This window comes from Pituophis catenifer, unplaced genomic scaffold (genome assembly GCF_029215685.1).
Source record: "Pituophis catenifer annectens isolate HBS135680 unplaced genomic scaffold, rPitCat1.0.hap2 SCAF_11, whole genome shotgun sequence".
NCBI lineage: Eukaryota > Metazoa > Chordata > Lepidosauria > Squamata > Colubridae > Pituophis > Pituophis catenifer.
The window spans coordinates 13,671,184-13,683,713 of record NW_027256891.1 but is presented as its reverse complement, the minus strand read 5'-3'; the positions used below and the strand labels follow the sequence as shown (position 1 = coordinate 13,683,713).

Here is a 12,530-nt window from a genome sequence, read left to right as displayed (position 1 = left end):
CTGGACTTACTTAGTTCGTTCCTTCCTTCCTTCCTTCCTTCCTTCCTTCCTTCCTTCTTTCCTTTTCTATTTCTCTCTTTCTGTCTCTTTCTTTCTTCTTTCTTTCTTTCTCTTTTTTCTTTCTCTGTCTCTTTCTTTTTTTCTTTTTTTCTTTCTTTTTCTCTCTTTGTCTCTCTTTCTCTGTCTCTTTCTTTTTCTTTCTCTTTCTTTTCTTTCTTTTCTTCCTTTCTTCCTTCCTTACTTTCCTCTTTCTTTCTTTCCTTTTCTATTTCTCTCTTTCTCTGTCTCTCTTCTTTCTTTCTTTCTTTCTTTCTCTGTCTCCCTTTTTTCTTTCTCTGCCTCTCTTTTTTCTTTTTTTCTTTCGTTCTCTCTCTCTTTCTCTCTCTCTTTTCTTCCTTTCCTTCCTTCCTTCTTTTCTTTTTTCTTTCTTTCTTTTTCTTTTTCTTTTTCTCTTTCTCTTTCTCTGTCTCTTTCTTTCTTCTTTCTTCTTTCTTTTCTCTTTCTTTCTCTTTCTTTCTGTCTCTCTCTCTCTCTTTCTTCTTTCTTTTCTCTTTCTTTCTCTTTCTTTCTGTCTCTCTCTCTCTCTTTCTGTCTCTATCTTTCTTTTCTTTCCTTCCTTCCTTCCTTCCTTCCTTCCTTCCTTCCTTCCTTCCTTCCTTCCTTCCTTCCTTCCTTCCTTTCTCATCCATGAAGCTTCTTCAGAACTGGAGAAGCTTCTTGGATGAGAAACAAAACATCTCCAAGGTGAAACAAAAAAAGTCCAGTTGCTTTTTGAAAAAGCACCTTTGGTTCTGCCATTGAAAACACTTTCAGTGCTTAAGCCCTTGGGGGCCGTCTGTGATTGATATTTCATTTCCAGTAGCATGATTGTGTAGACTGCAATCTTTTGAATCTGACTTGGAATGCAGCGTAGAAAATGGGAAGCTGATGCTTGGGAACCGGAAAGTTTCTTTTCAGTATTTGAAAAAAAAATTATTTATGAATATATGATACTCAAAGCCAGGTGCAAACCTGTAGCTAATGCCGTCATAACAGCAACCTAAAATCCCAGGAGTACAACATATAATTAAAGTAAGATTTCTGACACCAGGAACTCTGCAATGCTCAAGTTCCAAAGTCCTTCAAGAAGATTCACAGTTTAACAAGATAGAAGACCCAGAAAGTCAGAGTTACCCATGCTACAGAAAAGCAAATTCTTCTAGTGGAAGGGAACTCGCGCCAAGTAGACTTACCGTGTTTCCTCGAAAATAAGACCCTGTCTTATATTTTTTGAACCCTGAAAGAAGCTCTTAGCCTTATGGCCATGTGCTCAAAAGCCTGATTGGGCTTATTATCAGGGGATGTCTTATTTTGGGGAAAACATGGTACTTTTAGGTCCCTTCCGATTGCATCGCTCAGTCGATGGGAACCTTCATCAGCAGATGTAGTTGTTGTTTGATTGGTAATCATTTTGTGTCTTGTCTTCCTTGAAATTATAGGGGCTGGTCCTGATGGGGTTGAAGAAATAAAGAGGCATCCCTTCTTTTCAACCATTGACTGGAATGTGAGTCTATGGAATAAATCTGTACTCAGGATACCGTTCTCGTAAGGACTCAAGTTTAATATAATGCTTGACAACTCTTGCATTTTTTTTAATGTTGGGAAATACCTTGAGCAGGTAAAGCAAAAAAAAAAGCCAATATCATTTCTGCCAAAGGGCGGAAAAAAAGAAAGGGTTAGTGCAATAAACTACTTCTCCTTCTCCTTCTCCTTCTCCTTCTCCTTCTCCTTCTCCTTCTCCTTCTCCTTCTCCTTCTCCTTCTCCTTCTCTTCCTCCTCCTCCTCCTCCTCCTCCTTCTCCTCCTCCTCCTCCTTCTTCTTCTTCTCCTCCTCCTCCTCCTCCTTCTCCTCCTCCTCCTCCTCCTTCTCCTTCTCCTTCTCTTCCTCTTCCACTTCTCCTCTTCTTCTTCCTCTTCTTCTTCCTCCTCCTCTTCTTCTTCTTCTTCCTCTTCCTCTTCTACTTCTCCTCTTCCTCCTCCTCCTCTTCTTCTTCCTCTTCCTTTTCCTTCTCTTCTTCCTTCTCCTCTTCCTCTTCTTCCCTCTTCCTCTTCTTCTACTTCTCCTCCTCCACCTCCTCCTTCTTCTCCTTCTCTGCCTCTTCCTCCCCCTCCCCTCCCCCTCTTCCTCTTCTTTTGCACCTAAAATGTATCTAATAGTACATATTTTTTTTATTTCTTTTCATAGCATTTATAAGCTTTTCAAAAACGTTTATAGAAACAGGGGAGAACGCAGGTTCAAGAAAAGCATGATACCTTTTCATTCGCTAATGACTGCCTAGTGCTTAGAGAATATTTATACTCGCATCCAGTAGTTTTCCTTTCCTCAATAAGTCTCCTTGAAGAGGCAAACTCTTCTGTAATAGAAGGAGATGTTGAGTTTGATTCATTCCTCTTTCTGTGTCTCCAGATGGCTCTAGGGACAATCACAAGTGTGGGAAGAGGCACAGGCACAGAAAGGAAACGTTTCTAAAATGGAACCTGCTAAAGCAAAGAACTTCCCGTTAGAAAAGCAATATAAATCCACGGTAATCTATGGTGAAATAATCTTCTGTGATTCTGATTCCAGAAACTTTACAGGACGGAAATCCAGCCTCCATTTAAACCTGCTTCTGGAAGACCGGAAGATACATTTTGCTTTGACCCAGAATTCACAGCAAAAACTCCCAAAGGTAATAGCCCTTAGATTTATATACCGCTTCACAGGGCTTTTACAGCCCTCTCTAAGCGATTCACAGAGTCAGCATCTTTGCCCCCCAACCATCTGGGTCCTCATTTTACTCACCTCGGAAGGATGGAAGGCTGAATCAACCTTGAGCCGGTCAGGATTGAACTCTTGGCAGAGGACAGAATTATCCTGCAATACTGCATTCTAACCACTGGGAGAGAAGGAAGGAAGGAAGGAAGGAAGGAAGGAAGGAAGGAAGGAAGGAAGGAAGGGACAATAGTATTAGCAATAGCTCTTAGACCTACCCCAAAAATAAGACATCCCCTGATAATAAGCACAATCGGGCTTTTGAGCGCATGCACTAAAATAAGCCTCCTCTCGAATATAAGCCCTCCCTGAAAATATTTAAACACAGAGCTGGAAATCAAGTAAGATGCAAGAGGAGCCCCATCTTGCTCCACGCGCCCCAAAATAATAAGACCTCCCCGAAAATAAAACATTATAAAGATGCTATTCATTTTTAGGTGTTTTGTTTTTTTTTTTTAAATATGGCTTTTAATTAACATCACTGAATTGAAATTGACAAACTGAATTAGTTTTCCATGCTAATTAATTTGTTTTTTGTTTAAAAAAAATCAAGCCTTCATTTTCCTTTGTTTACTTCTTTCTTACAACACTCAAAGGGGATGGTTAGATTTGCCATCTTTCCGAAAGAGGATTCTTTGATAAATCGGCATGATGATATAGAATATTTTGCGTTAGATGTTGGCCAATTCTAACATGTCATACTGTTCCATTTTAATCAAGATTCTCCTGGAGTCCCGCCAAGCGCCAATGCCCATCAGCTCTTCAAAGGTTTCAGTTTTGTGGCAACGAACACTATAGAAGACCACAGAATCACCCCTCTCAACAACATTTTGCCAATAGTACAGGTAAAAAAAAAAAGGGTGTGTGTATGTGTAGAGTTTCTAGTCCCGTGATGGCGAACCTATGGCACATGTCAGCCATGTTGCCTGGCACGCACGGCGTTGCCCATTCCTTTTCTAGGTTTCTGTTGTGGCCCGTCAGCGGCCTGTGCAGATTGTAACTGATTCCGACAATGAGGAGGTTGGTGTGGTGCTGCGCCAGCAGCCTGTGCAGCTGGCGCTCGAGTCGGACAGTGAGGAGGCTGGAGAAGTTGTGGTGCCAGAGGCAGGGATTCAGCCAGGGCCTTCAGAAGCTCCCATAAGTGAAGAGGACGAGGAGAAGGAGCCTCTTCTCAATGCACGGGTGCACAGAGCTGCCAAAAGGCAGGAGTGGCTCCTCAGGAGGAGGTCTCCTCGAGAGTAAGGCTTGGGGCTAATTGGCCACTCCCTTAGCCTATTTAAGGAGGAACGCCGATTGCAGCAAGCTGTAGGGAACAACTTTAGTTCAATCTCCTTTGCGTCTGGATTCTCTGCAAAATTGCTTCTGGGCTTTCTGCCAACTCTAGTAAGACTGTGATTACCTTATTTTAGAATTCTGGTAGGCTGTTAAGACAGTTTATTAACAGCCTTTGGTTGATAAAGACTGAGTTATTTGAGTAAAATAAGCTTTGTATAGAGTTTGTGGGTGCTGCGTTCTTTGGGGTCCGTAGCCTGGGGCAGAACAGTTTCTGGCATGCATGCGCATTCAATTATCAGGTGTCCTTTGTGCGTGCAACAGTGCGAGAAATGATCAACGTATTAAATCCAAATTCAACCAAAGTCTCATATAATGTTAATTGTGAACCAGTTGGGATGCATCAACAACTGCATCCACTAAGCCTAAAACTTAAAAAGGATAAAATGGCCCAAAAGTTGGTCGTTTTAGGTCTGTCTCTGCCCTTAACTACTATATTTCTTTTCACAAGTCCAAATGATATTGAGCTGATAAGAAGTGTAGGGTGCCTGCAGAAACGTTCCGAAAAAAGTTTATGAAATAATTGCAAGCTTTTAAAAGTTGTTTTACTGTGTTCTTTAGCAACTTCATGGGAGCAGTGCACTCTTCACAGATGCCTATGAACTTAAAGAAGACATTGGCGTGGGCTCCTACTCGGTGTGTAAGCGCTGCATCCATACAGTTTCCAATATGGAATTTGCTGTGAAGGTATGTAGGACAGGGGTGAAATCTTTATTGTTTATTTATTTATTGGTTTGATTTATATGCCGCCCTTCTCCGGAGACTCAGGGTGGCTTACAATGCGTTAAGTAATAGCCTTCATACTTTTGTATATACCTGCTTAGCGGTGTTCTTTTTTATACAAAGTCAGCTTATTGCACCCACAATCCGGGTCCTCATTTTACCTATCTCGGAAGTATGGAAGGCTGAGTCAACCTTGAGCCTGGTGAGATTTGAACTCGCAGTAATTGCAGGCAGCTGGCAGCTAAGTGCTACTATAACAACACTTTAGTCCGCTGCTCCACCAAGGCTCTTGTTAATAAATCCAGCAGGTTCTGACAGGTTCTGGAGAATCGGTAGCGGAAATTTTGAGTAGTTCGGAAAACCAGCAAATACCACTTCTGGCTGGCCCCAGAGCGGGTGGGAATGGAGATTTTGCAATATCCTTCCCCTGCCATGCCCACAGAACCGGTAGTAAAAGAAATTTCACCACTGATGTAGGGCACTATTTTTTCCCCACATCACTGGCAACTCTGAAGCTGGCCTAGCTGAGGCCATCTTAGAGGCTCCAGTGTTGCCACAATGGTGATGAGGAATAGGGGGGGCGGGGGGAGTAGAGATAGTTGGAGTTCTGTAGACAAAACAAAATAGTTTCCCCTGAGAACCAAGGTCATTCCCCCGGGTGGCTGAAGAGAGGAGGAGTGAAGTTTCCAAGCAACCAGACAGCACCTTGATCAGACCATGTGACCGATGGTTTGGGGGAAAGGGGAAAAACTTTTACTTTTAATTAGGTGAAAACCATGGGAACCTTTAGAGTCGGTTTTGTTCTGTCCCCGTCCCACACATGCACCCCCACAGATGGCCCGGAGTTAATAAGCCACACGACAAAATCTTTGAAGATAAAGCTGGCAGCAACCCAGTGGCTAGCTGCCAATTCAGACTTTACTCACACAAAACAAAGATTAGACTGCAAGCATTCCGATAAAGCAGGCAAAGTTTCAGCAATACAAGGAATAGTCCAAATGCAGTCCGACAAGGCAGGCAGAAGTCCAGTAACGCAGAGATCATGGATTATTTCTAGTTTTTGCTCGTCACAAACTGAACCGGCCACCACACCCACATTTATACCCTGTGGGGTGTGGTCCAGTGACTCAGCTAATCTCTGGCACGCCTTCCCCTCTGCTGCACACGCTTCTCCCTGCGCCGTTGTTGAGGATCCAGTCAGCACTTATCTCCTTCGTCGCTGTCCACCTGTGGCTGCGGGGACATGCTTGGCTCTGAACCTATTATTTGGCCTTCGGTGTCCTCTGGAGGCATTGCCAGAGAGGAGGGTCCTGGAGAGGGAGGCCTTGCCAACTCCTCTCCCTCACTCTCAGAGTCTGCATCTGTCGATAGCCCAGGCTCAGGCAATGGAGCCACAACAGGTTTTCACCAGTTTGTGCCAATATTTGTTCTTTGAGGAACCTGCTTGCCTCAGAGTTCTGTTTGCTATGAGTGTATTACTTGGAACCCTGACAATCATATTTAAATATCTAAACATCTATAACAACCTACATAAATTAGCCCGCATTTAATAAATGTTTTATAGCTCTTCACCATTTTAAATTAAATTAAGGTTTGGGTTCTTTTCATCTTATTTAGAATGAACATATAAAGGAACAGGACTCATTTTTTTTCTAGACATCTAAGCTGCAAATTTGGCAATGTATGATCTCAGTAGAGGAGAATATTTGTAGCTCAAGGTTAAACTGTGGGATCCTTGGTGCCCTCTGAGCTTGGTTGTTTGCTTGTAGATGTTTTATTACCCACCCATGTAATATCATCAGTGCTACTAAAGAGTGGGGTTTGCTTTCTTTTATGTAGAATAGGATAGAATAGAATAACAGAGTTGGAAGGGACCTTGGAGGTCTTCTAGTCCAACCCCCTGCCCAGGCAGGAAACCCTACACCACTTCAGACAAATGGTTATCCAACATCTTCTTAAAGATGTAAAATGAGAGCAAACCTTACTCCCTCCTAGCACTGATGATGTTAACCTAATTCGGGTAATGAAACATTGGTAATATATGCTTCTTTCTTGGGGGTTGACATGTTATTATCTTCAATTATTTGTGGATGTGCTATTTAGAACTTTAACATTAAGAAGATAATTGCCGGAAGGATATTTTACTATTGCTGGTATTTCATTCCTTCCTTCCTTCATTCATTGGCTGCCCATCTTAAAACTGGTTAATTCTGGGAGGCTTACAATTATAAAAGATAAAAAACTGTATGTACTAAAAACAAAGTTAATACAAAGCCAAACACTACAGTCCAAATAAAGATGGGGAGACCGGGAGCAGGATAGGTGGGGTGGGGAAGTGGGATCTATTGTAAATCTATCAACCATTTCCACTGTGATGTTGCCCCATTGAAGCCCCAAGCTATCTGGCAGAACCAGGTCTTCAGGTTCTAATCAACCTTACACTGGAGGCAAAATGTTCCAGAGAGCAGGTGCAACGGCATCCCTTCCCCTGGATCCTGCAAGCCAGAATACTTGGACTGATGGCACCAGTGGAGCAGGCCAATCCCAGTCCTCTCTATTTCCATTTTATTGGCATAGTGTAAAACTTTAGTACATGAGTTGTGTCTACCAATTGTTGGTGTCAGGCCTGGAAGCCATCTTTTTCGTTGGATCTTCAGGCCTGCCACATTTACTGTGGGAAACTGGGAGGGTGGATTGTATGGAACTAGGGCAATATGTAGCCATAATAACATTCCTTTCTCAGGGAGTCAAGGACATCTTGCCCTGCACCTGGAGGGGTGTGATTGGGAGGCATCTCCAAATGGGACGGGGCTTAGATTGGACCATGTGATGGACATGTGGATGCTGGGCAGGGACTTGGATTTTCCTTTGGATGGGGAAAACCTGGAAACTTTCAGATTCGGGTTTTCCCAGATGGGCCAATAGGACATCTCTAATAAAATGGAAGTTTGAGGAAACTCAAGCCTCGGAGTCTTCTTTGTTGGCCTGACAGTTGGGTTCAGTTAGCATGATGTTCTTGTCGTTTAGACAGTTCAAGATTTAAAGTGGCAGATCCCTTACCTAGGCAGGCCTTTTAAGTTTGCTGCCTTATTTCTATCCAATCCGTCTTTTTTAAAGTATCTCAAAAGTATGTCTCATCTGCAGACCTGCCTTGAGGTAGGAAAGAAAGAGAGAAAGATTCAGCGTCCACATTGTAAAATTGAGGAATTCCAATGTTTTGAAATGCTCGGGATATCTTTCAGTGATATTTAATTTAATAAATTTAATAAATAATAATAATAATAATAATGCTTCTAACCTAGAACTGCCTAGAATTGTCGGCACTCAATTGTGATGCTGGCTTCGCAATTCTGGGAATTAAAGGGAAGAAGGCTGTTTCTGTGTCCTTGTTTACAAGGTGGCCTTGGAAAGTGAGGCTGTTGTATTCTTTCTTAAATAGAAATGTGCTTCGTTGCGCTGAATTTAATCTCCTGTCACACTTCCTTGTGGTCATTGCCTCTCCCCCCTCCAGATAATTGACAAAAGTAAGAGAGATCCTTCCGAAGAAATAGAAATCTTGATGCGGTACGGACAGCACCCTAACATTATTACTTTAAAAGATGTAAGTATTCTGTTTGGTTTCTAGAGCGCGTACAAAGTGTAGCTGTTGATGGGATGAAGGCCTTTCCTCTGGTCCAGCCTCTGCTGGGATGCAGAAGAGAAGCTTCGATATTTGAAATATGATTCTGTTTGATTAAAAAATAGGCTTTGTTGTGGTACATCTACAAAGGTCTGTGGGTGGAAATGTAATTTCATCTGTATTAACTTTATAGAAGGGATGTCCATCCTTTGCAACTTGTAGACCTCAACTCTCAGAATTGGGGAATTCTAGAGTAGAGTAGAGTAGAGTAGAATAGAATAGAATAGAATAGAATAGAATAGAATAGAATAGAATAGAATAGAATAGAATAGAATAGAATAGAATAGAATAATGGAAGAGTGGAGTAGAGTAGAGTAGAGTAGAGTAGAGTAGAGTAGAGTAGAGTAGAGTAGAATAGAATAATGGAATGGAAGAAAAGAAAAGAATAGAATAGAATAGAATAGAATAGAATAGAATAGAATAGAATAGAATAGAATAGAATAGAATAGAATAGAATAGAATAGAATAGAATAGAATAGAATAGAATAGAATAGAATTCTTTATTGGCCAAGTGTGATTGGACACACAAGGAATTTGTCTTAGGCGCATATTCTCTCAGTGTATCTAAGGAAAATAAAATACATTCATCAAGAATAAAAAGATACAACACTTAGTGATAGTCAAGGTTACTAATAAGCTATCAAATCGTACTAGGAAACAAATAAAAACAATATAAATGGAAAGATACAAGCACATGGTTATAGTAATCAGTGGGAAGAGATAGATACTAGTAAGGAAGAGAAGAATAATAGTAATACAGACTTAGTAAATTATTTGACAGTGTTGTGGGAATTAGTTGTTAAGCAGAGTGATGGCATTCGGGGGGGAAACTGTCCTTGTGTCTAGTTGTTCTGGTGTGCAGTGCCCTATAGAAGAAGGTAGAAGTTGAAACAATTTATGTCCAGGATGCAAGGGGTCTGTAGATATTTTCACAGCCCATCAATTCTGGGATCGAAGTCAACAAGTCTTAAAGTTGCCAAGATCGGACACCTCTGCTTTATGGCGAAGGAAAGAACCTCATTTAGCACATGGTCTTGGTTGTCTCCTCAATCCCTCAATGTTCTCTCATCTGCCAGGCTGAAGCAGCAAAAGGTTATTCAGTAGATTTGGAATCTTTGCCACCTTAAAAAAATGGTATTGGTGGAAAGTCAGCCTCTTCTGTTGAGTGTGCCTCTAGGGAGACCCTGTGTTTCACGCCCCGTTCCTGGAGTATGTGTTACTCAACTATATTAAACTTCTACAGGTGTACGATGATGGTAAATATATCTACCTTGTCACAGAATTGATGAAGGGAGGGGAGCTCCTGGATCGTATTCTCAGACAGAAGTATTTCTCAGAACGCGAAGCGAGTGCCGTCTTGTATACTATCGCTAAAACTGTGGACTACCTGCACTGTCAAGGAGTAAGCTGGGCCACATTTTGATAATTTAATTAAGTTCTGGATTTATGTTTTTAGGGTTTGCTTCGATCTTGGCTTTATGCTTGCTGTAAACTGCAACTGTACTTTATGATGAGCGGCCGTATAAATGAATCTTTTAAATGTCTGTTAGCCACTGAGCAGTAGCTCAGTGGCTCAGATGCTGAGCTTGTTGATCGAAAGGTCGGCAGTTCAGCGGTTCGAATCCCTAGTGCCGCATAACGGGCTGAGCTCCCGTGACTTGTCCCAGCTTCTGCCAACCTAGCAGTTCGAAAGCACGTAAAAAAAAAAAAGTAGAAAAACAGGGTCCACCTTTGGTGGGAAGGTAACAGCGTTCCGTGCCCCTTTGGCATTTAGTCTTGCTGGCCACATGACCCTGGAGATGTCTTTGGACAGTATTGGCTCTTCGGCTTTGAAATGGAGATGAGTACCGCCCCCTAGAGTTGGGAACGACTAGCACATGTGTGCAAGGAGAACCTTTACCTTTACCTTAGAGATTTCTCAGTCATCCAAGTCATGGTTGTCCCAAAGGAGCTTTTTCAACTGGACTTCCTTGTTTTCTCTTTTGAAGACGTTTCACTTCTCATCCTAGAAGCTTCTTCAGATCTGACAGGAGATTCGAAGGATTTATCTTCCTTGCAGACAGCTGGTTCTTTGCATCCTTTTAGAGGGTTGTTGAAGCACTTGGAAGTTTATCTGTGTCCTCAGGGTCACCTGAGTCTGCAATTTTTAGCTGCACAATTTGGGATGAACATCCTTTGAATGGTGTGGGAGTAGGAATGGATTTCCAGAGAAAAATTGCAGTTTATGGGAACCAGGAGCACCACTCAGGTGACCCTGAGGACACAGATAAACCTCCAAGTGCATCAACGACCCTCTAAAAGGATGCAAAGGACCAGCTGTCTGCAAGGAAGATAAATCCTTCCATTCCCCATTATCCTGTCAGAGCTGAAGAAGCTTCTTGGATGAGAAGCGAAACGTTTTCAGAAAAGAAGAAGAAAGTCCAGTCGCCTCCTGAAAAAAGCACCTTTGGGACAACCAGTTGGTTAGTGATCTATGTCCTCAGACTCACCTGAGTAGTGCTCCTGGTTCCTGTAGTAGGATTAAATTGCAGACTACAGGAACCAAGAGCATCACTTCAGGTGACCCTGAGGACACAGATAAACCTCCAAGTGCTTCAAGGACTCTCTAAAACAGTGATGGTTTACTTTTTCGGCACCGAGTGCCGAAACTGGAGTGCTCACGCGCTGGAGTGCCAGAACCCAGAACAGAACAGCTGGCTGGTGTGCATGCGGGCGGCAGTCAGCTGCTCTTCTGGGTTCCGTTGTGCGCATGAACGCCGCCCAGCTGGTCTTCACACGAAGACCAGCTGGCTGGCGTGCATGAGCGTGCTGGAACCCACAACAGAACAGCTGGCTGCTGCGCAGGACAGAACCTGGAATAGTAGCTGGTGATGGCACGCATGCCCACAGAGAGGGCTCTGCATGCCACCTCTGGCACGCATGCCATAGATTCGCCATCACGGCTCTAAAAGGATGCAAAGGACCAGCTGTCTGCAAGGAATATAAATCCTTCAATTCTCCACTATCCTGTCAGATCTGAAGAAGCTTCTTGGATGAGAAGCGAAACGTCTTCAAAAGAGAAAAACAAAGAAGTCCAGTTACCTCCTGAAAAAAGCACCTTTGGGAGAATCTTTTAAATATATAAATAAATATCCATGTACTGAAATCCTGAAGAGCCAGTTTGGTGACGGGTTAAAGCATCACTCCAGAAACCAAGGGAAACCATGATTATAATCCCACTTTAGGCATGAAAGCCAGCTGAGTGACTTTGGGCCAGTCTCTCTCAGAAGAGAAGAAAAGAAGGCAAGGAAACAGCAGTTCTCAAACCTTGCCAAGAAAACCGCAAAAAATGACGCAGGTAGACATTAGGAGTCAACATTGACTCAAAGGCACCAAATAAACAAACTGAAGTCCTTATATTTTCTTACATGTACTGTATATCATTTCAGAAAATGAGTTGATTTGAGGACAAGTGCTAACCAGAGACTGGTCTGTATAATAAAGCTAGGTGGGATATTGTCAGGGATGGGCTGCAGGGGTTCGGGAGAACCTCTAGCTAAGATTCTGTGCAGTTTGGAGAACCCCCAAATCCCACTCCTGGCTGGCCCCGCCCTGCCCCTCCCAGGAGTCCCCATGTGGCCCATTTTGGATGCAGGTAATTGCATGGTGCACATGGAGGCTTGGGGAGGGTGAAAAACGGGCCTACCAGAATTTCGGGAAGGCCGGAAACAGGCCCGTTTATGGCTTCCAGAGGGCCTCCGGAGCCTGGAGCAGCTGTTTTTGCCCTCCCGGAGGCTCAAGAAAAGCCTCCGGAACTTGGGGAGGACAAAAACGCCCCCACTGTGGTGCAGGAGGCTGACTAGGCCATGGCCACGGCCACCCAGCAACCGGGCAGGGAACCCCTTGCTAAAATTTTTGAAGCCCACCCTTGGATATTGTATTTTAGAATTGAGCTGGCAATTGCTGGAGGCAAAATTAGAGTTTGTTTTTAAGACAAACAAACTGACCCAAAGTCAGTTGTTGTGTT

At 43.0% G+C, this 12,530-nt stretch overlaps 1 protein-coding gene across 1 annotated transcript in view; it reads left to right on the top strand.

Moving 5' to 3' along the window:
• The window catches only part of RPS6KA6 (ribosomal protein S6 kinase A6), a 68,895-nt gene that overhangs the window by 49,128 nt on the left and 7,237 nt on the right, over positions 1-12,530 (top strand). Inside the window, exons 12-17 of the mRNA XM_070952030.1 lie at positions 1,479-1,543; positions 2,605-2,707; positions 3,511-3,635; positions 4,684-4,809; positions 8,357-8,446; positions 9,768-9,926. Of these exons, the coding sequence (XP_070808131.1) occupies positions 1,479-1,543; positions 2,605-2,707; positions 3,511-3,635; positions 4,684-4,809; positions 8,357-8,446; positions 9,768-9,926 (668 nt within the window). The remainder of the gene's footprint in view (positions 1-1,478; positions 1,544-2,604; positions 2,708-3,510; positions 3,636-4,683; positions 4,810-8,356; positions 8,447-9,767; positions 9,927-12,530) is intronic.